The sequence below is a fragment of the Scyliorhinus torazame genome, chromosome 17 (genome assembly GCF_047496885.1).
Source record: "Scyliorhinus torazame isolate Kashiwa2021f chromosome 17, sScyTor2.1, whole genome shotgun sequence".
Classification (NCBI taxonomy): Eukaryota; Metazoa; Chordata; class Chondrichthyes; order Carcharhiniformes; family Scyliorhinidae; genus Scyliorhinus; species Scyliorhinus torazame.
Genome location: NC_092723.1, coordinates 154,644,441 through 154,671,578, shown reverse-complemented (window position 1 = coordinate 154,671,578; position 27,138 = coordinate 154,644,441). Strand labels below are relative to the sequence as shown.

The following is a 27,138-nucleotide window of genomic DNA, read 5'->3' as shown; positions in this document are numbered from 1 at the left end:
TCAGGTGGGGAATATTTTAGCAGATGGCAGCATAATTGGGTTTGAGATTGCTTCAGCTCAGGGCCCAAACCTATAGAAAAAAATCCACAACTCAAATTAGCATTTTGATGTTTTTCAACACATCAACTGCCAGCAAAGAGTAGGAAAGCTACCCACACCTTCAATCTTACAGAATAATAATAATGGGTATATGAGCAACAATGTTCAAGCTATAATCAGAGAGGGATACAGGACAGGCAATTCAGCCTACTGTCAACTTAGAAAGAGCTATTCAATAAGTCATATTCTCCTGCTTTTTCTCCATGGCCCTGAAAATCTTTCGCCTCAAACCTATATTCAATTCCCTTTCGAAAGTTATTACTGAATCTACTTCCACCACCATTTCAGGCAGTATATCCTGCATCACAATTACTCACAATGTATTTTCTTTTCCCCCTCATTACCATTGTTGCTCTTTTTGATCCCAACAGCGTTGCCAATACTGTTGCTAATATTAATGATAATGTTGGTGAACCACAATCCTTCCCTTATATTGATCAAATGACCACACATCCAGTTAGTTAGTTCAAAAGATGGTTTATTTACATACACAAGAGTTACCTCGACATGCAAACACAATATCTACTACGAGTTAAACTACACCTATCAGCTACAATAACCTATACTTAACTTCAGGGCGACCGGCACTGTGCAAATGGATAAGGCCTTTATCTGGATTTCACTCGGCTGGTTCGAAGAAAATGGCTTGGTCTATGCTGGGATCATCCATCAGGTAGCGATCATTGGTCTTGAACTTAGCTGGCTGTTCCTGCTGCAATTGGGCTGGCACAGGCTGGATCCAAGAGACAGAACACATGGCTGTGCTCTCGTTTATCCACCTGGGATTTTGCGCTCTTTGGGGCAGTCCTTAACCTTAGACCCAATAGTTCGACAGGGCTCTGATCACGGTCTTTGATTTTGGTCAATAAAGGGGCCTTGGTAGCTGGGTGGATCCTTAGTGGTCATTGACCTTGGCAGTTGGGCTTTCTGAGTAAAGGGAGTGGCGCCGATCAGTCTGTGGCTGTACCGGTTGCTTGATTGAGTTCTATTGTCCTGGGAAAATGGGCAATTAAAATGCAAACGAGCGGGCGTTTCGCTCAGGCTTGGTTACCTGTGTTTCAGATGCACATCGGCTCTGTATCTGTCTGAGTCCTGGGTTGGCCATAATTCCCATGGCCCTTTGCAGGTGGCCATCTTAAATGACTACACCATCCTGCTCTTTAGCCAATTATTCCAAATCTGTGTCCATTGGTTACTGACTTTTATGTCACTGGAAGCAGTTTCTCCTATTTTCCGATCAAAACTCTCTAAATTTTCAAATATGGGTTGGGAAAGGGGGAGATGTTTAGATATATGCAGGTCCGAGATTTTGCTGGGAAGGAGGTACAGGGCTTTCCGGTGGCGCCGGCCCCCACACTGTTGGAAGAGGTACTGATGACGGGGGGAATGGAGAAGGGAGTGGTGTCTGGGAGAAGATAAGGTATCGCTGGAGGAAATTAAGGCAAAGTGGGAGGAAGAGTTGGGGGAGGGTATGGAGGAGGGGTTGTGGTGTGAGGTGCTCTGGAGGGCGAATGCTTCAACATTGTGCGCGAGGTTGGGGCTGATAGAGCTGAAGGTGGTGTATAGGGCACATCTTATAAGGATGAAGGGGAGACGACTCTTTGAGGGGGTAGAGGATGTTTGTGAAGGCTGTGGGAGGGCGGCGAGGGTGCAAATCACGTTCATATGTTTTGGTCCTGTCCAAAACTGGAGGGATATTGGAGGGAGGTCATCAGGGTAATCTCAAAGGTGGTGCATTTGGGACTCGAACCAGGTCCCTTAGAAGCCATGTTCAGGGTGTTAGATCGTTTGGGTTGCAAGCGAGTGGGGAGGCAGAACATTTAACCTTCGCTTCACTGATCGCCCAAAGGCGGGTCCTGTTGGGGTGGAGGTCCGCTTCTCCGCTCTGTGCCTCGGCCTGGCGGGGGGGGGGGGGGGGGGACCTGCTGGAGTTCTTGACACTTGAGAAAGTGAAGTTCGAGTTGAGAGGAAGGATGGAAGGGTTCTACAACTCATGGGCGTTGTTTATTCTGCATTTTCAAGAATTGGACGACAACGAACATTACGGGGGGGGGGGCGGGGGAAAAGAGGGTTGGGGGGGTTTGGAATGTGTAAGTTATTGGTGATTATGTGTTGATGGCGGATTCCTGATTCTTTTCCTTTGGTGTTTGTATTTAAAATGTTGGGGGCTGTTTGGTGGTGGGTGAGATAAAGGGATTGTTGGGCAGGGGTTTGCCATTGTACTTGTTACTGTTGGTGGGTGTAAATTTGATGAAAATGTGAAAAAGCAGAATAAAAATATATTCTTTAAAAACTCTCAATTTTCAACACATCCATTAATCTTCAGCGAACCATTCAGTCTAAGGAGAACAGTCTCAGCTTCTCCAATGTTTCCACATAACTGAAGTCCCTCATCCCTGCATCACTCGGGTAAATCTCCCCCGCAGTCACCCCAAGGACTTGTTGTCCTTCATAAAATATGGTAAGAAGTGGACATAGTAATCCACTGGAGGTCAAACCAATGATTTAAAAAGGTTTATCATAATTTGCTTGCATTTGTAGTCTATACCTTTAACCAAGGATGTTTTACGTTTTAAAACAAAAAGCAGCATTATATCATCCTGCCACCTCCCTTGGGAGGCCATACAGCCCATCGAGGCTATAGCAGTTCTCTGTAGAGCAACCCAGTCAGTCCCATTCCCCCACTCTGTGGGCCCCTGTAGGCAGAGTTCCATGTCACTGCTACTCGCTGCACAAAAAAGGTTCTTCCCCTGTATATCCTGCCCCAAACTGTAAATCTTTGTCCCCAAGTCTTTGCACCATCAGCTAACGGGAACAACTTTTCTTTGTCTACCTTAACTCAACCTGTCAATCTCTTACACCTCTATCAGATTTACTCACAATCTCCAAGTAGAACAGACCCAGCTTCTCCAACCGACCCAGAACCATTCTGATAAATGGCCACTGCACTCCCTCAACAATCCTCACATCTTTTCTAAAGTGTGGTGAGCAGAACTGGTTGCAATTCTCCAGTTGTGACCAAATCAGAGCTTTATAAAAGGTTCAGCATAACTTCACTGCTTTTATACTGGATACCTCGATTTATGAATTCCAATCTCACACATTACCACAACTCACTGTTTTCTCTACTTAATTCAATTTTCCCCTAAGATGACACGGAGCCTCAATTTTACGTAGTACTTTGTGAAATGCTTTCATAAAATCCATATAAACAACATTCACCACATTCCTTTCATCACCGTCTGTTTTACTTTATCAAAAAATTAAATTAAATTACTCAAACAACGTCTGTCTTTTACTCAGTGTTGGCACGACTGAACACAAAGCTCTCCCAGTGCATGTTAATTCTTTTCCTCAATTATCATTTCTAAAACCTTATCTTCCACTGATGTTAAACTGGCGGGCCTGCAGTTACTAGGAATATCCTTGCATCCTTTCTTGAATAGGGATGTCATATTTGCCACTTCCCAATTCCCTGGCATCCTACCCCCCCCCCCCCCCCCCCCCCCCCAATCTAGGAAAACAATAGCAATCCCTTTCGCTATCTCCATGCCCACTTCCTTTAGCAACCTGGAATACATGCCACCTGGATCAGGAAACTTATCCACTTTAACAACACTGCCCATCAATTTGCACTATCCTGTCTCTACCAGCTCCACTTGCACCAATATTTTGTCAGCATCCTCTTCCTTGCTAAATATTAATCCAAAGTACTCATTAAGCTTCTAGTCTTCCCTCTGCACCTCCAAGTTTATACCACCTTCCTTGTCCCTAATTGGCCCCTCCCCACTTCGTACTAGCGACTTAGTATTTACAGGTCGGTGGAATAATTTTTGATTCCCTTTTATGTTACTGTCTTTCTTCATTCTTCCCACAAAATGCATTACTTCATATTTCTCTGCATTAAATTTTAAGTGTCATGTACCTGCCGTCACCAGTCTTTGTCCTCCTTTTAACAGAATTCAGCCAATTTTTATAAACTGCCCAAGTTTCACATCCAAGAATTATTACATCCCTGAACCCAGTCTATAACTAATTCATATTCCAAACCAACCAGGGCTAGAAAAGGAGTTTGACATCAATATTCTTATATCGCCACACCATCCAGGGTCACCAACATGGGCAGTTGACGATGCACTTGAATTCTACCCCAGAAATAATCAGAACCTAAAGAGAAAGATTAACTAAGTCCCTTCAGAGGGCAAAATTAAGATCTGCTGGACAGTGACAGATCACTTTTAGACGCACTAACTAGCGAATAAATTTGATGATTTTTTTAATAGTTATCTGTATAAATCTAAATTCTGTAATCATTTGAATAATTTTTGATTCAATCAGTAATAAAAGACAAATCTAGTGCATAATACAAAAAGATAATGTTGAGGAGTTTTGTTCAAATCAATATGAAGGCTGGAATGGGACACAATATCAGGATCAAATACTCCAAGAGAAAGTGCAGCACTGGATAGATATAGAGTAAAACTCCCTCTACAAAGTCCCATCAAACATTCCTTGGGCAGGTACAGCAGAGGTGAAGTTCTCGCTACAATGTCTCAAACTCTGAAGAGTGCAGTGTAACATTTTTCCATTTCTTATATCAAAAATCCACTCTTTTTTCTCAGGTACCAATGCTGGGCCAGCATATCTTTTAAATAACAGTTGCCCACACTCATTTCACAAAGGATCCTGACAGGCAGCACATAGGCCGGCATAGTGATTGGGCTGAATAGGAATGTTGGTGGTGTTGTTGGAAGCAACCAATTTGAAATCTTCTGTCCTGATCCAAGCCAGTTTCAGATTACATAATCGAATTGTTGCGAGACATCTTGCCTGCTCAGGTCTTACACACCATTATTGTTGCAGATGTTGGTAGGTTGGATCCATTGCTTTAGTCACTCGGGTATATTATCCAACACCAAGGTAGGGAATTGCTCTCCTCCCTCACAAAGCTGGGAATACACTGCTCGATAAAGGTGGTATGGGGACTGCTCTGGAGGCCCGGAGGAAAGCAGAATGGGAAGCAGCTCTTCCGCCATAGCCTGGGGAGAGGGAAAGAAAGAGACAGCAATCAAGCCAACTGCATCTTAAATTTCTATGTCCATTCTATTACACAACAAGTTAAAGGGTATTCACATGCAGATACACTCACCATTTCATTTACATCACACTACCCTCTCACAGTTGCCTCCACTCCTGACGTATGCTGATGACTTAATTGTAGTAAGCATCACAGCGCAATCATTTCAGTCCTTGGCTGCCTACTGCAGCCTCGGCAGGATTCACTGAACAGTGACCAGGAGTGGGGTTTGAGGCTGAGCGCAGTATCACAACTACCACCGTGAATATCATCAGCTGAGGTGGAACTGTTACCGTGGCGGTCTCTGTGGCACAGTACAACAAAGGACTTGTACATCCCTAAACAGGCACAGAACAAAAATACCTCAACTATTCTGCTGTTATTCGGACTTGAATGAAAAGATCAGATGCATCTGTTTACATTTTAGGCAACTGTTTTCATGTGGACAACAATTTTTTAAAAAATTCTTTAACCCGTTCATCCGACACAGTAAGGTAAGCACTACTAAAAGTGGGAACACAAACTATCCAATCAAATGAGGAAAGTATCACAGTAAAACTGGCCTCCCCATGCTCCAGGGATAAAATCATTGCAACACAGATCACAACGTAGATTTGTTTCCTGTTTTGTGTGATCCTGTCCCTTTTGAATTAATCTGTATTGTGAAAATAAAGCTGATCATTCACTCCATGACACAACAGCCATTCTTCAATAGCACAAACATAACAGGGCAGTGAAATAACCCAGTGAAAGACATCATGACAATGTAGCTTGGTTGGTAGAAGTTTCAACGGAGTTAAGTCATGGTTCAACAATTGCCTCCTTGCAGTAGAACAATAGATGAGCCTACGGAACTGTGGTATTATCTCAGGAGTCAACCTTCAGACATGAAGTTGAAGCAAGGCTTTGCCTCCTGTTGAGAACATGGAAAAATCCTTAACACTGAAGATGGCAACTGTTCCTCCTTCAACCAATGTTGTTAATAACAAATGAACTGATCATTTGTTTTATTGCTGTTTGTGGTACTTTGATTTGCAGAATAGGGCTGTCATATTTGCCCATATAAGTGTCACTGCATGTCAAAAGTAACTTGTCGCAAAACACCCTGGTCAGGGCTCACTTGGAGGACTGTGCCCTGTTTGGTCTTCTCACATGGTGGTGGTACTGAGACTATGGAAAAGGTGCACGTGAGAGCCAGTAGACAAATCGTTGAAGGGTTACAGAAGGTGGCCATTCAGCCCATCGAGTCTGTCCCAGCTCTCTAAGAGGAATTCAGTTTGTCCTACTCCACCTCTCTCTCCCCGTAACCCTGAATTTTTTTGTATTTCCAATTCCTTTTTGAAAGCTGAAATTGAATCTGACTCCACCACCTGTGAAGATATGCTTTGCTGGGGAAAAACAAAGAAAAGCAATATAAAATAAAGAGTAAAATTCTCAAAAGGGTGAAGGGACAGAGAGACCTGGGTGCATAAGCACAAAAATCATTGAAGATGGCAGAGCAGGTTGTGAAACCAGTTGAAAAGGCATACGAGATCTTGGGCTTTATAAATAGAGGCAAATGTAAGGAAGTTGCAACAAATTTTTATCAAACACTTGTTTAGCCTCAGCTCGAGTACTGTGTCCAATTCTGGGCACCAAGCTTCAGGAAGGATGCGAGGCTTTTAAGAAAGGGTGCAGAAAAGATTCACAAAAATGTTTCCAGGGATCAGGGACTTTAGTCATACAGATAGATGAGAAAAGTTGGGTTGTTTGTGGCTCAGTTGGCAGCCCTCTCTCCCGAGTCACAAGGCTGTGGGTTAAATTAACTAGGACCTGAGCACAAAAATAAGACTAACATTCCAATGCAGTACTGAGGATTGCTGCACTGTTGGGAGGTGCTGTCTTTCAAATGAGACATTAAACCGTCTACTCGCTCCGTCAGGCGTCGTAAAAGATCTCGAGACACTATACTGAAGAAGTGTGGGCGTGGTGTGTGGTTCTTCCCAGTGACCTGGCAAATATTTACCCTTAAACTGACATCACAAAAACAGAAAAACTGACCATTTTTTAGAAAAGTTTAGAGTACCCAATTCTTTTTCTCCAATTAAGGGGCAATTTGGCAATTTAACATGGCCAATTCACCTAACCTGCACATCTTTTTGGGTTGCGGGGGTGAGACCCACGAAGACACGGAATGAATGTGCAAATTCCACATGGACTACGACCTGGGGCTGGGATCGGACCTGGGTCCTCAGCGCTGTGAGGCAGCAGTGCTAACCACTGTGCCACCTTGCCGCCCTGAGAAACTGTCCATTATCAAATTACTAGTTGTGGGAGCTTGCTGTTTGCAAATCGTACATTATAACAATAACTACAGTTCAGAAATATTTCATTGGCGGTAAAGCAGATCGGGATTAAAAGTGCAATATAAATACAAGCCATTGTTTCTTTAATTGACTCCACTCAGATCATAAGCAGAACTGCTCACTGCCTCAGCATTCACAGTGATACATTAACCAGGCATTTCCTTGGGTACTTTCTCAAGAAACAGTAGCAGTCAGGGTAATTTGGAATCTTTCATTGAAACATCTTGGTTCCAATATCGCAAATGTTTAATGTAGTAGTTCCAAATGAAATGAGAATCAGGCATTAATTACCTTTTGGATCTGGATCTGTTTTTGGAGAGTTTGTACTTGAAATCGGAGAGCCTCCATTTCCTTCAGATCCTGCAGACTGGAATAGAACAGCAGAGGTGCACATTCGCTGCCAAAACCATTGCACATTTTGAAGCTGAGTCTCCTGCAGTTCCCGAACTTTACCCAAAATGCTTCAGCTATTGTCAAGACAAAAAGTGAAGACATTCAAATAATGACATGGGAAACGCTTGGCAAAAATAAAACTGATTTAAAAAGGCTGTGCGACTACTTAAAACTCACTAAAATTAACGGATTCCACATTCAGATCCTGACTTAATAATTTCTGTAACAGCGTTTGTGACAAGGATCAAAGAAGCCCTGGTAGGTGATTGCTCTCTTGCTGTGGTAAAGCCACTTAAATCAAAGCAAACGGTGCCTGGGCAGTGCTTAATTAGATCACATCAGTTGTGGAACTAGACTTCAATCTCCAGTGGGAATTGTCATTCAGGTTTGCTGGTTCATTTTAGCCAAGGTAATTGCAGTATGTGTGAATAAAAGCATTGATGATCAAAAGATCATTTGTATAAGGCACTGTATGTTTTTACAGATTTATGTTTCATCCAAACATGCAATGCAGGGGAACTTTAGTTGAGACACTGGATGGACTATAAAGTGATGGTCCTAGAAACTAGCCATTCTTAAAGTTGTTTAATCACCAGGACTGGTGGGATGCTCGGAGAAGCGAGAAGGAAATTTGCAGAGGCATTGCAAAAGGGACAGTGGCAGCACAGATACAAAGTTGGCTGAATGATGGCAGATAAAGAATAGTGGCGAATAGTTTTTTCGGTCTGGAGAGAGGTATATAATGGGATTCCCCACGCGTCGGCATTAGAGCCACTACTTTCCTAGAGTTATATTAATTACCTGGATTTGGGTGAGCAGGGCACAATTTCAAAATTTGTGGATGACATTAACTTGGAAGCATTGTGAACTATGATGAGGGTTAGTGATAGAATTCAAGAGGGCACAGGCAGGCTGGTGGAATGGGTTAGACAGAGTTAGATAAAATTTATAGCTGAGAAGTGTGAAGTGATACATTTTTGTTAGAAAAAATAGGGAGAGGCAATATAAAGCAATGGATAGAATTATCCTTCGACAGCATCTTCCAAACCCATGCCTTCTATCACTTTGAAGGACAAGGGCAGAAGACACATGGAAATACCACCATCTCCAAGTTCCCCTCCAAGCCACAAACTATCCCGACTTTGAACTATATTGCTGCTTCTTCAGTGCTGGGTCAAAATCATGAAACACCCTCCCCAACTGCACTGTGGGTGTACCTACAGCACATTGGCTACAGCGGATAAAGAAAGTGGCTTACTACCACCTGTGCATCGGTAACAAATGCTCGTCCTGCCAGTGATGCTCACACTCCAAGAATGAATATTAAAAATATATAATCCTAAAGATAATGCAGAGCGGAGAGAATTGGGAAGAAGTAGATACAAATTGTTGAGGCAGAGCAGGTGAGAAAGTGCATAATAAGGTGTACAGGATCCTGGGGTTTAGAAATAGAGGCATAGAGCACAAATTCATAGCCGCCTTGATTTTGTATTATTGGAGTACAAAATCAAGGCGGTTATGGTGAACCTTTTAAAACAGGAGTTTGGCCTCAACGAGAGTATTGTTCCAATTCTGGGCAAGTGCGTTAGAAGGGATCTGTAGGTTTTAGAGAGGATGCAGAACATATTTTGGAGAATGTTTCCAGGGATAAGGGCCTTCAGTTATGTAAACAAATTGGAGAAGCTGGCGTTGTTCTTCTTGGAGAAGGGAAGGTTGAAAGGAGGTTTGATCAGGGTGTGCAATATCATGAAACAAAGGCGGTATGAGGAAAAACATTAAAAACACAGCAAGTGCTTAGGATCTGGTGGAGGCTTTCAAAAAGGGATTGGATTATTATCTAAATAGAAAACAGTTTACAGGGCTATGAGGAAATGCATTGGGAGTGGGATTAGCAGAACTGCTTTCACAGAGAGCCAGCACAAACAACAGATCAAATGACCTCTTTCTGTGCTGTAACCATTCCACAATTCTGTTAACTCCATTTCTTTAATATATGTAAGAGAGGTTGCTTGATGTAACTGGGCACTGACAAAGTATAAGAATGAATTCAGGTAAATTAAGAGCAGATGTTCCTAGTGTGGGCTAAAAGATAATGTACTCACCATCCATGAGCTGCTGAATCTGGTGAAAAAGGCTTGATACAGTATCTTGGCATCTCTCCAGTATTTGCAGACTCTCATATTCATGCTGCCAACTAAGGGGACCTTTGACAAACACAAGTACAATTATCTTCCTTGCACAATAGCCGAAGGGGCACTGCACTAATGAGAACACAGATTTTAAAGATTTTTAAAAATGGGAACAGACTAGTGGATCAATGCCCCACCAACACTGCCAATGGAAATAATTGTTTCTGTTACCCAAACCAAACAAAGTTTAGTTCAAACATTTACAGCGGATTAGGATTGTTTCATTCACCTTGAAATCTGAATAAATGGCAATGAGAATATAATAAATATTAGAAGTGCAATATCTGTATTCCAGGGCACAATGGTAATGGATTAATCTCTTTTAGTTATAATAACTTCTTATATAGTTCAAGAATCTGCCAATTTGATTAACTACATTCTTAATATTTGAGTTTTCCCAATTTAATTCAGCTTCCCTGCAGGTGAATGCTTAAAACTTCAAACTTCTTCAACCAAGAATCAAAAACAATATTTGTCTAAACACTCAGATGTTGATTATTTTCAAAAACAAACTATATTAAATCAGATGTAGAAAATCAAATAAATAATAGAGGCAGGCTTTCCCAAATAAAAATTTATAATAGATATTATCGGAGTCATGAGTATTTAGTTGTGTGTGCATCAAGTGTACAAATCATCACAATGGAGCACATCAAATTTATCTGATGAAAATAATAATTTAATTTAGTAACAAAATCAATAAAACAATTTGATCCAAGAATAAATTGGGATTACATTCAAGGATCACATTTTGTCACAATTGGCAAAAAATGTTGAAAATTGACTGTGCCCAGCCTAAATTCCTCTCCCTCTGCAGTGAGGCTCAATACACACACATTCCTGGAAACACTATTGCAATTTTCATTTACCACCAGCCTCCAATCCTTTCCCTCCATCACATCCTTTCTTGTCTGCCCATTTTAAGTTAATATGATCAGTGCTCCTGTGAAATATTCTCTATTTTCCTAATGCGTATCTCCTCCTCCTTCCCACATCCTCGGTGTTGAAGTCAGTATTCACTGGGCAGTCTGTTATCCAACTCATTCTGCCCATGGAAATTGATACTGGAACCTCTTTTGTCTGTTTGTCCCTGTTTACAATTTATAAGCTTGGCCTCACCCAACTGCTTCTTGATTTATCTCCCTCCCCTTTTGTATCTTTGTTGATCTCCTACTCCATGGATCCTATCCTATCGCCTTACTTCTTAAATATAAAAAAAAAGGTGCAGTGGCTGATGTATTCAACAAATCATGTAAAATTTCTCTCTATTGCTTCAACTCATCAATACCAAGAGGTGAAAGTTTACTATCTTTGTAGATGAACCAGCAGTCTCACTAAGTACACCCAGTGAAGACCTCTTCTGTTGTTTGCATATATAGTCCAGGAATGGGATTCCTCTTTTTTGTGGGAATTATACGTTTTCAAGTCTGAGACAGAGAGATCATCCTTTTCTATAATGTGTGCTTGGCCTATCAGCATCTCTCCCATGACAATATTAAATAACCTGCAGATAATTTATAAAGGGCTTACCTGAAGAATTGAGCATGGGGTCCGTGTGTACATATTGATCAATACATTTGTAAAATTCACGGATATTGTCCAATTGTTTTTCAATCTGTGCATAATTTATAGTTGGGAGCTGCGAATGGAACTTCACTCTGAGGTTAAGGAAAAGTTTTGCAAGGTTTTAGTGTTATGTGTTTCTATTACATTGGCATGTTAATTAATTATATGATTGTATTCAGGTGATGGGCATTAACTGGGAATTCACTTAAAATCTTATGTATAGGAGCAGGCACCAGGGGGACTAGAGTGCATCATCATCCCTAGGAATGTTACTTTAATTTAATTGGATAATTTGCCCTTAATTTTTTTTGTTTTTGTTAGTCGGGTAGTGCCTCTTTCAAATTGGGTATGTAATTGGTGTTATGCACACACAAGAGGTAATACCACGGAGCTGAGTGAAACTGACTACTAGGTTTTGACGTGCATATTTGTAATATGCAGCTCTGTAAATACAAACTTAAATGTTTAAAGATATGGGGCGGGATTCTCCGACCCTCCACGCTGAAATCGAGCCCGGCGCGGGGGCGGAGAATAGCCGTTCACGCGGGAAATCCGGCGTGACGGCGCTTCCGCGATTCTCCACGGGCCCGGCAAGTACACGCGTGCAGGCAACGTGGTGCCAGTCGGGTGCCGTTGAAAGCGGGAGAATCCCGCCCCGGTTCCAGTTCTATCCTTCACCATAATAAATAACCGTAAATGCTGGAAAAACTCAATAGGTGTGGCAGCAGCTGTGGAGAGAAACAGAGTTAATGCGAGGGAGAGATGTGTTGGATTTATACTATTTGGGAGGAGGGGGGAGTAAAACAGAAGTTCAGGGATGGGAGGGAATTGGAGAGATTTAACAAAGATGCCATAGGCACAAGAAAAAGAGAGTGTTAATGGTAGTGTTAAAGAGACAGGAAGGTCGGGGTCACGTTTGCAGACTAAGCAAGGGTGTCCCGCAAAGTAGTCACCCAGTCTGCGTTTAGCCTCTCCAAAGTAGAGAAGACTGCATTGGAAGCAGCAAGGAGGTACAAGTAAAATGCTGCTCTACCTGAAAGGCGTGCTTGAGGCCTTGTTGGGTGAGGAGGTAGGGGGTAAAGCGGCAGGTGGTGCAGCTTCTGTGATTGCATGGGAAAGTGCCAAGGGAAGGGGAAGTGATGGAAGAATGAACCAGGGTCTCAGAGAGGGAGAAGTCCCTGCAGAATGCTGACAGGGTCGGGGGGAGGTGAGGGGAAGATATGTTTGGTGGTGGCATCATGCAGGAGTTGGCGGAAATGGTGGAGGATGATCCTTTTAATGTGGAGACTGGTGGGGGGGGAAAAGTGAGGACCCTATTATGGTTCTGGGAGGAAGGGGATGGGCTGAGGGAAGAGATGGGTTAGATACGCTTGTGCACTTGTCAACCACAGTGGGAGGTAACCCTTGGTTCAGGAAAAAGAAAGTCATGTCAGAAGCATTGCTTTGGAAGGTAGCATCATTGGAACAGTTGTGATAGAGGTGGAGATGCTGGGAGAGTGAGATGTGATATTTACAGGAAGCAGGGAGTGAGGAGCTGTAGTTGAGATAGCTGTGGTAGTTGGTGGGCTTACCATACTAGAAATATACAGTGTGGGGGTGAGTCCTGCTGATCACTCCCCCTTTCTGCTCAGCCAGGAAATAATGGGGACGTAGAGTAGCATTCTGTGCATCCCTCCCCTTTCTGCTCCACCTGTCATTACTGAAAAAAGTCAATGGCTGAAGGAGGGGGAGATGGTGGAAGTGGCTGTTTCACTGGCTTAGTAATTCAAAGGCCAAAGCTAATGCTCTGGGGACATAGTTGTTGGGCTTGTAATAAATAGTGGCAGTCAGTCTATCACCAGAAATGGAGACAGAGGGGTCAATGAAGAGAAGAAAAGTGTCGGAGATGGAGCATGTGAAGGTGAGAGGGGTGGAAATTGGAAGCAAAATTGATTGTTTTTCCAGGTTCAGATGAGAGCATGAAGTGGCATTGATCCAGTCACCAATGTAACAGAAGAGGTTGTGGGAGGGGCTTAAGTAGGACTGGAATAAGGAATGCTTCACATACCCCACAAAAAGGCAGGCATAACTGAGGCCCATGCGGGTAACCATAACCACAAATTTTATTTGCAAGTAGTGAGACAAGTTGAGGAGGAAATTGTTGAGTGAGAGATCAAATTCGGCCTCAGACCATCCTGGTGGGGCAATTGAACCAAAATTTGTGAATCAGGAATCCATGAAGATAATTCAGCTTGTGTTAGCCCACTTTCTACTGATGCCAATTCAGACGTTCAAAAACATAACCCAGCAAACAGAAACAGGAAAATGCCAAAAGATTTAACTTTGTGTCTGCTGATTGAATCTACCCACACTTCACAATCTCTCATGTGAAAGGATACAGCTGACTGAAGTCTTTGCATGAAACTTGCTTTCTCCTGGATCTGTTCAGTGTCACCGGTGGACACTCTCTCCCGCAAGCTAGAAAACAAAAACAGAATGAATGATCGATGTGTGCCCATGTGCATCTCTTCCAAGCTCTTGCAAAAGTTATCATGGTTGGGATTTTCGCATGAGGCAATTCCTTCTGGAGTATTGGAGGGATAATTAGTGGCAATTTCAGAATTTGGAATGAAGTGGAGAAGAAAAGGGCCTTCACTCATACTAAAAATACACAAGGTGGGGGTGGGTCCTGCTGATCACTCCTCCTTTCTGCTCAGCCAGGAAATAATGCGGCGGCGGGGGGGGGGGGGGGGGGGGGGGCATTCTTTGCACCCCTCCTCTTTCTGTTATTACTGGGAAAAGTCAACAGCTGAAGGAGGGGGAGATAGTGGAAGTGGTCGTTTCACTGGTTCAGCAATCCAAAGGCCAAAGTGAATGCTCTGGGGACATGGCTCAAATTTCACCATAGCAATTTATGCAGGAATTGAATGAAGAATGAAAAATGAAAATTAAGTGATTGTTGTAAAAACCCATCTTGCTCAACAGAAGAAAATAGAAGCCTCTTTGAGGAAGGAAATCTGCTACCCTTATCCGGACTGATCTACCAGTGAATCTAGCCACACAGAAATGTGGTTGACGATGGTCCAGCCAGCCATTCAGTTCAAGAGCAATTTGGGGTGGGAAACAAATGCTGCCCTTGATGGTGATGCTCACATTCCATGAGAGAATTTTTAAAAATGTCCAAATATATCTTATAAAAGACCCCAAAACATTTAAATCTGGGGAGGCGAGGTGTCTGGGGCGAGCTTGTGTTCAGCTTCTGCAGCAGGTTCTGCTTACCGTGCATTTCTGCTTCGTTGCTTTCTCCACTCTAAAGGAAGTTTCAGTGCTGACCTGTGGGGGTTTAAGGGTAATTTACAATTTGCAGAAAGTACATCAACATCCAGTACAATCATGTCAACAGGGAGATGCTGTTAAATTCTCAAGAAGAGTACAGCTTAGCTGACCATATCCCAATCTGCAGAGAACCCAAGTTTCTCATCTCCTTTTCCTCACTGATGTACATTCGGCCCCCTATTGCCTAAGACACTGACTTTTTAACCCATTGCTGTCCGCCGCCAAGACTTCTTCCCACTTTGGCTCAGGTCCCCCCCACCCCACCCAAGATTCTATCCATTTTTGCTCAGCTACCTCTCCAGACCCAAATCCCATCTCACTTTCCAGTTCTTGAATGCTGGCATTCTTTGTGCCACTCCTCTCTCCACCCACATGTGGCACAAAGTTCAGCAGTCTCAATTTTACTCTCTGAATAAACCTCCTTCGGCCCCTTGTTATCTTTAAGAACAGCTTTGCAAAGCTTAAATAAACTCCCAAAAAGCCCAAATATGCTCCTTATTTTCTCTGCGAGACTCCCAAGGACATATCAATAGGAGATGGTGGATTTGTTGACAGGAGCACTTGAGGCTGCAGTTACACTTTCAAAAATCAAAGTTGTAATGAATTATGATTCTTTTGCACATCCGTTTCATTTAAATCCTTATCCTTTTGTGGATTTAGTTACATTTAATCTTAAACCTGGATCTTGAGCATCTCCTGATGGCTGATTGAGCAACTGCAGCTGCTGTGTGTACTGAGCAGCTACAAGGCAGATTCCTGGTCTCTGCTTCATTTATTGGATATACCATTGCAGCATCATGGGCAATATAATTGCCCACAGTAAACCTGAAGAGGAAAGTAGGGCTCCGCCCCCCGAGCATCTTAGATGAGACACTGGGATTCTTCACCCAGAACACATGCCACTGCCATCAGACCAAAAAATGCAGAATAAAAGGAACATTTAAAACAGAAGGAATGGGGCGTTTGGTTTGGTGCAGTCTGGTGGAGGGGATTACAACAGATTCACGGTCACTCAGCTCATGTGCCTCAACCATATTAAATCCACTTTCAGATTCTGGTCCTCTTCTCATGCATCGTCTCCTGTCAAATAAAGTCTCTGATTAAATTAACTGCCTTATCCGGAGGGGGAGTCCGGTCCGGAAGATCCCCCCCCCCAAGACAGACACACGGAAATCACAAGGGAAAAGGGGGGGGGGGGGGGAGAGCGCGGAAGGGTACACCCCCTCGAGCGGAGCGACGACAGAGCACTAAGATGGTGATAAAATGCAAATAGATAGGGAAATATTACATGGACTGCACAATGGTGGACACAAAATATAACTGTATATAGAATTGAAAATGCCAATAAAACATTTTAAAAAAATTATCTGCCTTATTCAGATCTTCGCTGTAAATCACTCAATTTGTAGACAGTTTTAAAATACAGCACATCAGAACAAAAGAGATGAGATACTCCTGATATGCAGCTGAAATCAACATTAAACCTCAGAGACAAAACAGACGAGTGCTGGTTTAAACAAAAGTGCAGTGAAGGTAAATTTCCAATTCTCTTACCCACTTTCCTGAAGGGTGAAAAATTTGGGTTTCTCCATGGAAGAGCTTTCACCTAGGGGCATGTTCCTCCCAGAAGCACTCAACTGCACAGATTCCTTGATACAATTGGCTCTTCGCTGGCTAATGACAGCAAATGCCAAGGTGGGAGCAGTGTCTGTACGTGCAGGATTCAGTACACTGTGAGGTAGGACTGTTCTTGGAGCTGATTTTATACATCCAAGCCGGTTTTGTTGAATTCTGCTTCCTGCCCTGTCAACAGAGACAGGCTGTTTTGTATGTCGCTTGGCAGCAGTTTGAACTAAGCTTGCTTGAGTTTGCAATGAGCCTCGAGCTAACTGTCCCACTGCCGATGGTACAAACTTTCTCACTTCCAGTTTGGTTTTATATGGGACTTTCAACGTATAACGCACTGGTTTGCTGGAGGAGACTGTCTGTGCTGTGACCATCCTCCCAGTAAGCTTATCTGTCAAGTTACTCGGTTGAGTAACACTCTCCCTACACTCTGGTGCTGTCACTTTTCCACCAACGTTATTCACGTTGACACTTGCTACCTTGTTCTTAGCATTTGACCGCAGTGTCCTGAATAAAATGTCTGCTGAAGGTTTATCTCCACAGCTGGATGCTGGTTGTTGTTTGGCAGCACCATATCCTTCATCAGTTGGCACTGTGCTGCCCTCAGGGGTGTGTGGTTGGATCTGCTCCGTCTCAAGCACGTTATGACAGGTTTGTCGGATTCGTAGGGCTTTGGCCAGAGCTCTGTTCAACACCTCGAGCTCCTGCAGCTCCTCAGAACTACAATCATGGTCTGGAAAAGAAGAACAAATTCAGGCTCTCAACAGAATGCGAAATTCTGTGACTTTTTAATCCACTGTAATCATTCAATGGGCCAATAGTCCTCAGAAACCTCTGCCTTTCTTTCAGCAGTGGTTCTTAGGCACCTCTGCCTCACCCCACAGTGGTCCTCAGCCTATCATCTCACGGTGGTCCTCAGAACCCTCTACCTATCTTTCTGCAGTGGTCCTCAGGAACCTTTGCCCATCACCCCACAGTAGTAAGCATCCTTTTCTGAGGAAGGATGTTCTTGCTCTCGAGGGAGTGCAGCAAAGGTTTACCAGACTGATTCCAGGGATGGTGGGACTGTCATATGAGGAGAGATTGACTAGGTTGGGATTGTTCTCGCTGGAGTTAGAAGAATGAGGGGGAATCTCATAGAAACTTATAAAATTCTAACAGGACTAGACAGGGTAGATGCAGGGAAGATGTTCCCAATGGTGGTTGTGTCCAGAACCAGGGGTCAGTCTGAGGATTCAAGGTAAACCATTTCGGAGAGAGATGAGGCGACATTTCTTCACCCAAAGAGTGGTGAGCCTGTGGAATTCATTACCACAGTAAGTAGTTGATGCTAAAACATTGAATATATTCAAGAGGCGGCTGGATATAGCACTTCGGGAGAATGGGATCAAAGGCTATGGGGAGAAAGCAGGATTAGGCTATTATGTTGGATGATCAGCCATGATCGTGATAAATGGCAGAGCAGGCTTGAACGGCCAAAAGGCCTCCTCCTGCATCTATATTTTATGTGTCTATGTATGTACCCCTTTTCCTTTATTCATTGGGGAGACATCTGGAGTTGAAAATTGGCCAGTGGTGGTGGTTCTATAATGGAGTGAACAATTTGCTACACATTGTAGGGAGTAAATTACCCAGTGACCACTCAAGACATCAGTCTGCAAGTGGAGCAGGGATGAAGGGGAAGATGACAATAAAGGCAAAGCATCCCAGTTCTACAAGAGTGGTTGTGCTTGGCAGGAACATGTAACTAATCCAAGAGCTAGATTGGGGAAATTAAGAGTTAAGCAATTCTTCGAGCATCGGGCACTATGGTTCAAAAGAAGTTTAAACATTACCTCTTACATCAGGGTTGGGAGAATCTCTTAAAGAAAAAGATCCAGTGAAACCAGAGTTGAGGTCTCGGAACCTGAACATGGAACTCCCCTTGGCACAGATTTGGCTCACAAACAAAAAGCTCTTTTTATGGAAAAGGTTTGTGAACTTCAAGGTAAAGAACATTATTTGCTAAGAAATGCAGAAACTGTCAGTCACAGAGCATGCCAACATGAACAAATCATTTTAACAAGTGAAAGCAAAAAGGAGAAAGCTTCAGCTAATAATAGGCAAACTAAGGAGTCATATCACGGTGTAAATAAAATCATGCTTCCAGAGAGAAAAAGAAAACCATTTGTGTGAGATCAGTAAACAAACTGGACATGTACAAATAGTCTCATAGAATTTAGTGCAGGAGGCCATTTGGCCCATCGAGTCTGCATTGGCCCCTGGAAAGAGCACCCTACTTAAGCCCACACCTCCACCCCATCCCCGTAACCCCACCTACCTTTGTGGACACGAAGGGCAATTTAGCATGGCCAATCCACCTAACCTGCACATCTTTGGACTGTGGGAGGAAGCCGGAGCACCTGGAGGAAACCCACGCACACACGGGGAGGACATGCAGACTCCACACAGACTATGACCCAAGCCGGAAATCGAACTGGATACCCTGGTGCTGCAAAGCAACAGTGCTAACCACTGTGCTACCGTGCTGCCCTATGCTGATGAAATGAATCAGACACAATGTTAACACTTAAGACTAGGTTTAATAGGAGGATGAAAGGATATGGGAACAGAGTGGATTCATATGGGATTAGGATACTGCTTGTGGATAAATACCAATATAGGCTGGGTGGGCCAAAGACTCTGAATTGTACAGGGATACAGTTGATGAGTGGAACAGCCTACTCCTTTTTCTGTGAAGCTCTAGGAAAAATAAAATCTGTGGTATATCAGATGCACAGATCACAAATCCAATGAGTTTATAGAGAATATGAGGCACTGGTTACACTACAAATGAAGTATAGTATTCAGTTTTATCCAGGCTATTTACCAAAAGGCTGAATGCTTGAGCACAGCTTAAAAAAGGACAATGAGGAGGAAGCAACTCAGTTCTTAATTTTCAGAATTCAAGAAATACAATACTGAAACCAAAATAACAGAACAAGCTGTTAAGAGGCAACTACAGCGACTTCCGGTGGCGGCGATGCACTGCTAAGCCGCACGTTTCGGCAGCTCCCGTTCTAACAGACTTTTGGGCTCTTTTTGGGAGCCCCAACGGAAATTTTTTTTGGACCAAACCCAGTGTGGGGTGACGAAGGAAGGAGTCCCGCTGAGTGTGTATGGAAAGGATCGGTGGTAGTGGCCAGATTGCGAAGGATCCTTTGGAGCAGCGGCAGAGAAGAGAAGGAAGAAGCAAGATGGTGACGGATGGAGCCCAGACGACATGGGGCCCGGACCAGCAGGAATTCCTCCGACGGTGTGGAGGAATTAAAGGAGGAAGTGCTGGCGCCGATGTTATTGGCAATCGAAGGGCTAAAAGAAACGCAAAAGGCCCAGGCGATAGAGCTCCGTGGGGTGAACGCAAAGGCATCTGAGAACGTGGATGAGATTCTGGGCCTAGCGGTAAAAATGGAGACGCACGAGGCGCTACATAAGAGGTGTATCGAAAGGCTCGAAGTCCTGGAGAACAGCTTGAGGAGAAAGAGCCTCCAGATTCTGGGTCTCCCTGAGGGAGTGGAGGGAGCTGACGTTGGGGCTTACGTGAGCACGATGCTCCATTCGCTAATGGGAGCTGAGGCCCCCTCGGGCCCCCTGGAGGTGGAAGGGGCTCACCGGGTCCTTGTGAGGAGACCAAAGGCTGGAGAACCACCAAGGGCGATAGTGGTGAGATTTCACCGCTTCACCGACAGAGAGGCGGTTTTGAACTGGGCCAAGAAGGTACGGAGTAGCAGGTGGGAGGATGCGGTGATACGAGTGTATCAGGACTGGAGCGCGGAGGTGGCGAGAAGGAGGGCGAGCTTTAATCGGGCCAAGGCAGTGCTTCACAGGAAGAAAATAAAATTTGGGCTACTGCAGCCGCCGTGATTGTGGGTCACGCACCAAGGCAAACATTACTACTTTGAAACGTCGGATGAGGCATGGACCTTCATCCAAGAAGAGAACTTGGACCAGAACTGAGGGACTGATGCTGTGGGGGAGACGACGATGTCGATGTATAGAAATGTAAATTGGGGAATGGGAGGTTCACAGTATCGGGACGATAGACGGGGTTTTTTCTCTTCTTGACGGGGGGACACTGAGAAATGTGGGCGCCGGTGGAAAAAGGGACTGGGGGGGGGATGGGGAATGGGGGAGCTGCGCCATGGGGGGGCGGGGCCGATCCAGGAAAGCGTGGGTTTTTTCCCGCGCTAGGGAGATGATGGTGGGAAGATAGGCGCAAGAAGAATGAGAGTTCCACACACGGGGGGGGGGTCAAGAAGGAGAGAGCGGGGGAAGCCGGGGTCAGTTGGAGTCAGCTGACTTTCGGAAGCATCATGGGGGGAGTAACCATGCTAGATGGGGATCTAGCGGAGGGGGGGGGGTCAACTGGGGTGCTGCTGCTGGGAGCGAGCGGGAGCTGGCAAGGGAAGAGGTGGTCGGGACGGGAGTGCGCCGCCTGGAGGACGGGTGGGTGCGCGGGACCTCGACAGGGGACAGGCCTAGAATAGGGGATGGCTAATCGGCGGGGGGGGCAATCCGGCTGATCACGTGGAACGTGAGAGGTCTAAATGGGCCAATTAAGAGGGCCCGAGTGTTCGCGCACTTAAAAGGACAGAAGGCAGACGTGGTCATGCTTCAGGAGACACATCTGAAGGTGGCGGATCAGGTTAGGTTAAGGAAAGGATGGGTGGGACAGGTGTTCCACTCAGGGTTGGACGCGAAAAATAGAGGGGTGGCGATATTGGTGGGGAAACGGGTGTCGTTCGAGGCTAGGAATATAGTGGTGGACAACGGTGGTAGATATGTGATGGTGAGTGGTAGATTGCAGGGAAAGGAGGTCGGAAGCCTGGTAATGGGGGGGGGGGGGGGGGGGGGGGGGAGGAATTTCAATACTGTGCTGGATCCAGGGTTAGATCGGTCTAGATCCAGGACCGGAAGAAGGCCGGCAGTGGCCAAGATGCTCAGGGAGTTCATGGAGCAAATGGGGGGAGTGAATCCGTGGAGATTTGCTAGGCCGTTGGCCAAAGAGTTCTCCTTTTTCTCCCATATTCATAAGGTATACTCCCGGATAGATTTCTTTGTTTTGAGCAGGGCACTGATTTCGAGGGTGGCAGGAACGGAGTTTTCGGCCATAGCTGTTTCAGACCATGCCCCGCACTGGGTGGATCTGGAACTAGGAGAGGAGAGGGAACAGCGCCCACCCTGGCGACTGGATGTGGGACTATTGGTGGATGAGGGGGTCTGTGGAAGGGTGCGGGGATGTATTGAGAGGTACCTGGAGGCCAATGATCACGGTGAGATCCAGGTGGGGGTAGTATGGGAAGCGCTGAAGGCGGTGGTTAGGGGAGAGTTGACCTCCATTAGGGCTTACAAGGAGAAAAAAAGAGGGCAAAGAAAGGGAGAGATTAGTAGGGGAGATTTTGAGTGTGGATAAAAGATATGCGGAGGCCCCGGACGAAGGACGATATAGAGAGAGGCGAAGACTTCAAACGGAGTTTGACCTGCTGACCACAGGGAAGGCAGAGGCACAGTGGAGGAAGGCACAGGGGATGAGATACGAATATGGGGAAAAGGCGAGCCGGCTGCTGGCCCACCAGCTTCGTAAGATAGCGGCGAGGGAAATAGGGGGAGTCAGGGATGAAACGGGAACTACGGAGCGGAGAGCAGGGAAGGTAAATGAGGTGTTTAAGACCTTTTATGAGAGGCTATATAGGTCCCAACCCCAGGAGGGAAAAGAGGGGATGCAACAGTTTCTGGACCAACTAAGGTTCCCGAGGGTGGAGGAGCAGGAGGTGGCAGGTCTGGGGGCGCCAATTGGGGTGGATGAGGTGACTAAAGGGCTGGGGAACATGCAGGCAGGGAAGGCCCCGGGACCAGACGGGTTTCTGGTGGAATTTTACAGGAAATATGTGGACTTGTTGGCACCGCTGCTGGCGAGAACCTTTAACGAGGCCAGAGAAGGGGGGACTCTACCCCCGACAATGTCGGAGGCGACGATATCACTAATCCTGAAGCGGGATAAAGATCCGCTGCAATGCGGGTCATATAGGCCTATCTCGCTCCTGAATGTGGACGCCAAGTTGCTGGCAAAAGTGCTAGCGACGAGGATCGAGGATTGCGTCCTGGGGGTGGTACATGAAGACCAGACAGGGTTTGTAAAGGGGAGACAACTAAATGTCAACGTGCGACGGCTGTTGGGGGTGATAATGATGCCCCCAGCGGAGGGGGAGGCAGATAGTGGTAGCGATGATGCAGAGAAGGCATTCGATAGAGTGGGAGTATTTATGAGAGGTGTTGAGGAGGTTTGGGGAGGGGTTTGTCAGTTGAGTCAAACTCCTCTATCGGGCTCCAGTGGCAAGTGTAGTCACAAATCGGCAGAGATCAGAGTATTTTCGGTTACATAGGGGAACAAGGCAGGGGTGCCCCCTGTCCCCACTACTGTTCGCGTTGGCAATTGAACCACTGGCCATAGCGTTGAGAGACTCTAGGAAATGGAGGGGGGTGGTTAGAGGGGGAGAGGAACACCGAGTGTCACTCTACGCAGATGACCTACTGCTGTATGTGGCGGATCCTGTGGAGGGGATGACAGAGGTTATGCAGCTATTGAGGGAGTTTGGAGATTTTTCGGGATATAGGCTTAATATGGGGAAGAGTGAGCTTTTCGTAGTACACCCCGGGGATCAGGGAAGAGGGATAGATGCCCTGCTGTTAAGGAGTGGAAAGGAGCTTCCGATATTTGGGGATTCAGGTAGCCAAGAGCTGGGGAACTCTACACAAACTCAATCTGACGCGGCTGGTGGAGCAGATGGAGGAGGATTTCAAGAGGTGGGATATGCTGCCGCTCTCACTGGCGGGCAGAGTGCAGGCGGTAAAGGTGATGATTTTTGTGTTTCAATGTCTCCCCATTTTGATCACTAAGGCCTTCTTTAAGAAAATAGATAGGAGTGTTATGAGTTTTGTGTGGGCAGGGAAGACCCCGAGGGTAAGGAGGGGGTTCCAGCAGCGCAGCAGGGACAGAGGGGGACTGGCGCTGCCGAATCTGGACGACTATTACTGGGCCGCCAATGTGGCGATGGTTTGCAAGTGGATGAGGGAGGGAGAGGGGGTGGCGTGGAAGAGGCTGGAGATTGCGTCCTGTAAAGGAACAAGCCTAAAGGCGCTGGTGACGGCGCCGCTACCGCTTTCCCCGAAAAGGTATACCACGAACCCAGTGGTGGTGGCAACCTTAAGGATCTGGGGGTAATGGAGGCGACATAGGGGTGTGACGGGTGCCTCGGTGTGGTCCCCAATTAGGAACAACCACAGGTTTATCCCAGGAAGGATGGTCGGAGGGTTCCAGAGCTGGTATCGGGCAGGAATTAGGAGATTGAGAGACTTGTTTATTGATGGGGTGTTTGCGAGCCTGGGAGAGCTGGAGGAAAAGTATGAGTTGCCCCCGGGGAATATCTTTAGATATATGCAAGCGAGGGCGTTTACGAGGCAACAGGTGAGGGAATTTCCGCTGCTCCCGACACAGGGGATCCAGGATAGAGTGATTTCGGGGGTATGGGTCGGGGAGGGCAAAGTGTCCGAAATATACCAGGAGATGAGAGACGAGGGGGAGGCGCTGGTAGAGGAGCTGAAAGGAAAATGGGAAGAAGAGCTGGGGGAGGAGATTGAGGAGGGGCTGTGGGCTGATGCCCTAAGTAGGGTAAATTCCTCTTCCTCATGTGCCAGGCTTAGCCTGAAGCAATTAAAGGTTCTACACAGAGCACACATGACAGGAGCAAGACTGAGCAGGTTCTTCGGAGTGGAGGACAACCACACACGTATGTTCTGGTCGTGTCCGGCACTGGATGAGTACTGGAGGGGAGTGGCAAGAGTGATTTCAAAGGTGGTGAAAGTCCGGGTTAAGCCAGGCTGGGGGTTAGCTATATTTGGGGTAGCGGAAGAGCCGGGAGTGCAGGAGGCGAAAGAGGCCGATATTCTGGCCTTTGCGTCCCTGGTAGCCCGGCGAAGAATCTTACTTATGTGGAAGGAAGCGAAACCCCCCGGGGTGGAGGCCTGGATAAACGACATGGCAGGGTTCATAAAACTGGAACGGATGAAGTTTGCGTTGAGAGGATCGGTTCAGGGGTTCTCCAGGCGGCGGCAACCGTTCCTTGACTATCTCGCGGAACGTTAAGGGGAAATAGATAGTCAGCAGCAGCAGCCCAAGGGGGGGGGGGGGGGAGCACTATTTCTTGTTAATTTGCTAGTTCACTATTTTATTTAAATAATGTTACTTATTAGTTATTGTGTATCTCTTATGTTGATTTGTAAAGTGGAAAAATTGTGTTTGAAAACTTTAATAAAATATATATTTTTAAAAAAGAGGAAACTACAGCAGCAGATGTTGAAAAAGCAGAAAGGTGGTGTTGCCGTGAACCAAAAAAAGGCAGGCTCTTGAGATAGTTTTCAGGTTCTTAAAATATGCACTTTCCCCCTTAAGAGACCCCCGAAAGATTCTCAGCCAGGCACACCTGTCTTGATGGCAGTGGCTCCGTCCTTCACTGGACTCTCTCCAGCACAGGGATTCCTGAGAATAAACATCAATAAAGCCTTAATAACAAATATAAAATGCTGGAATCATTGCTACTTTGAGTTAGACAGATACCAGGATACAATATATTTTAATAACCCCCATCCACCGACAGAAAGTGAGTCGGAATCCAATCCAAGATCTCAGCTTTCCCATACACAATCACAAGGTGCAAATGTGCTTTCCAGGACCACTCAATTTCGCCTAATACTTGGGGGGGGGGGGGGGGGGGAATGAGATGGGGTGTAGAGATAGGGAGAACCAATCTCTGGGGAAAGGGACTGGCTGAATTGAGTTGCCTTTTCTGGTCATGTACATTTCTAGCATTGGGGGACAATGAGGAATTATATATTCCACATAACTGAATTAAAATAAATTGGCCAGTCGTACCAGGGTTTCAGCAGCTTGCGATAACTCTTTAGCTCAGCTTCGAGCTTTCTCTCCTCCTCTGTACACTCCTGAATGGCTTCATCCAGTAACGAGGAAAGCCTATAAAGCATTCAACCATTACATACATCTGAAAAATCAAAGCAAAAAACCCCATCTCCATTACCAAGACAATTTTCCGAACTTGCTCACAACTGAAATAATCAATGTCCACCCAAAGTTTGAACAAAAAATAAATTAAATCTATATAATTAGGATGGGGCTCACATTTAGGATGACGCATAAGTAATATAGCTCCCCATATTACTCGATTCCCCAAGAGACCAAAAAATCTGTCTCAGTCCTGAATATATTCAACAATGAGCATCCACAATAATCCTCAGGGGTAGCAAATGCCAAACTGAGTGAAGAAATTACTCCTACTTTCAGTTTAAACGATTGACCCCTTAGCCTGCGACTGTACCCCATGTTTTATAATCTGCAATCAGGGCAAACAATATTTCAATCAGATCATCTCTCATTCTTCAATTTGATGGAGCGCAACACTGTGGGAGGGCCAGTACTGAGGGAGCACTGCACTGTTTGAGGGGCAGTTAAAGGTATACTGCACTGTTGGAGATGCTTCATTCCGATGAGATATTAAACTGAGCCCCTGTCTGCCTTCTTGGGTGAATGTAAATTCAAATATGTGCAGGTTAGGTGGGGTTGCGCGGATGGAGTGGGAGAATGGGCCTAGGTGGGGTGCTCTGTCAGAGGGATGGTATGGACTCAATGGGCCGGGTGGCCTCCTTCTGCACCTCAGGGATCCTATGGAAAAGATCCCACAGTACCATTTTTTACAGCCCAGCATGGGAGATCTCGCCCAGTGTTTCAAAAACACTCCAGTCTCTGAAACACTTTGAGATGTCCCCAAGGATGTGAAAGGCGCTATAGAAATAGAAGGCCGCAGCCTCGGCTGTGCAAAGTTTGCGGGAGATGGGGAATGAAGCGGATTACCTCTGTGCCCCGGGGGCCGGCAGCATGACTAGTGACCAAGCTCGGGTCTCAGAGCCGGAGATCAGCCCTAGGCTGCATAGGCCCGATTCCGGCAACTGTTGCTAAGCAATGGATCACGATTCTACACGCGCAGCCGCCTCGAACTGTCGCAAGAGCCGAGGGGAGACCCTGAGCGGGACAGGCAGCGAGAGGTTCTTAAAGGGACAGGCAGCGAGAGGTTCTTAAAGGGACAGGCAGCGAGAGGTTCTTAAAGGGATAGGCAGCGAGAAATTCTTAAAGGGGTAGACAGCGAGAGATTCTTAAAGGGACAGGCAGCGAGAGGTTCTTAAAGGGACAGGCAGCGAGAGGTTCTTAAAGGGATAGGCAGCGAGAAATTCTTAAAGGGGTAGACAGCGAGAGATTCTTAAAGGGACAGGCAGCGAGAGGTTCTTAAAGGGACAGGCAGCGAGAGATTCTTAAAGGGACAGGCAGCGAGAGGTTCTTAAAGGGACAGGCAGCGAGGGGTTCTTAAAGGGATAGGCAGCGAGAAATTCTTAAAGGGGTAGACAGCGAGAGATTCTTAAAGGG

At 45.7% G+C, this 27,138-nt stretch overlaps 1 protein-coding gene and 1 long non-coding RNA gene across 4 annotated transcripts in view; one reads left to right on the top strand and one right to left on the bottom strand.

The window, feature by feature from the left end:
- Nucleotides 1–27,138, top strand: part of LOC140393588 (uncharacterized) — a 134,863-nt gene that overhangs the window by 86,290 nt on the left and 21,435 nt on the right. The gene's annotated exons all lie outside the window — the stretch shown is intronic.
- Nucleotides 557–26,750, bottom strand: tedc2 (tubulin epsilon and delta complex 2). 3 transcript variants are annotated; one of them, XR_011935841.1, is made up of 11 exons: nt 26,572–26,750; nt 25,579–25,677; nt 25,130–25,185; nt 16,539–17,343; nt 14,928–14,981; nt 14,048–14,126; nt 11,634–11,754; nt 10,017–10,118; nt 7,813–7,988; nt 5,249–5,514; nt 4,980–5,138 (listed from the first exon to the last, which is right to left on the bottom strand). XR_011935841.1 is itself a non-coding variant. In XM_072481317.1 (10 exons), the coding sequence occupies exons 1-10, from the start codon at nt 26,595–26,597 to the stop codon at nt 4,992–4,994; spliced, it is 1,665 nt and encodes a 554-aa protein (XP_072337418.1). In that variant the 5' UTR covers nt 26,598–26,746; the 3' UTR covers nt 557–4,991. The 3 variants fall into 3 exon arrangements, 1 of the variants encoding a protein (XP_072337418.1); XR_011935842.1 differs by having other exon boundaries at nt 25,579–25,705; nt 26,572–26,746; XM_072481317.1 differs by lacking the exon at nt 5,249–5,514 and having other exon boundaries at nt 557–5,138; nt 26,572–26,746.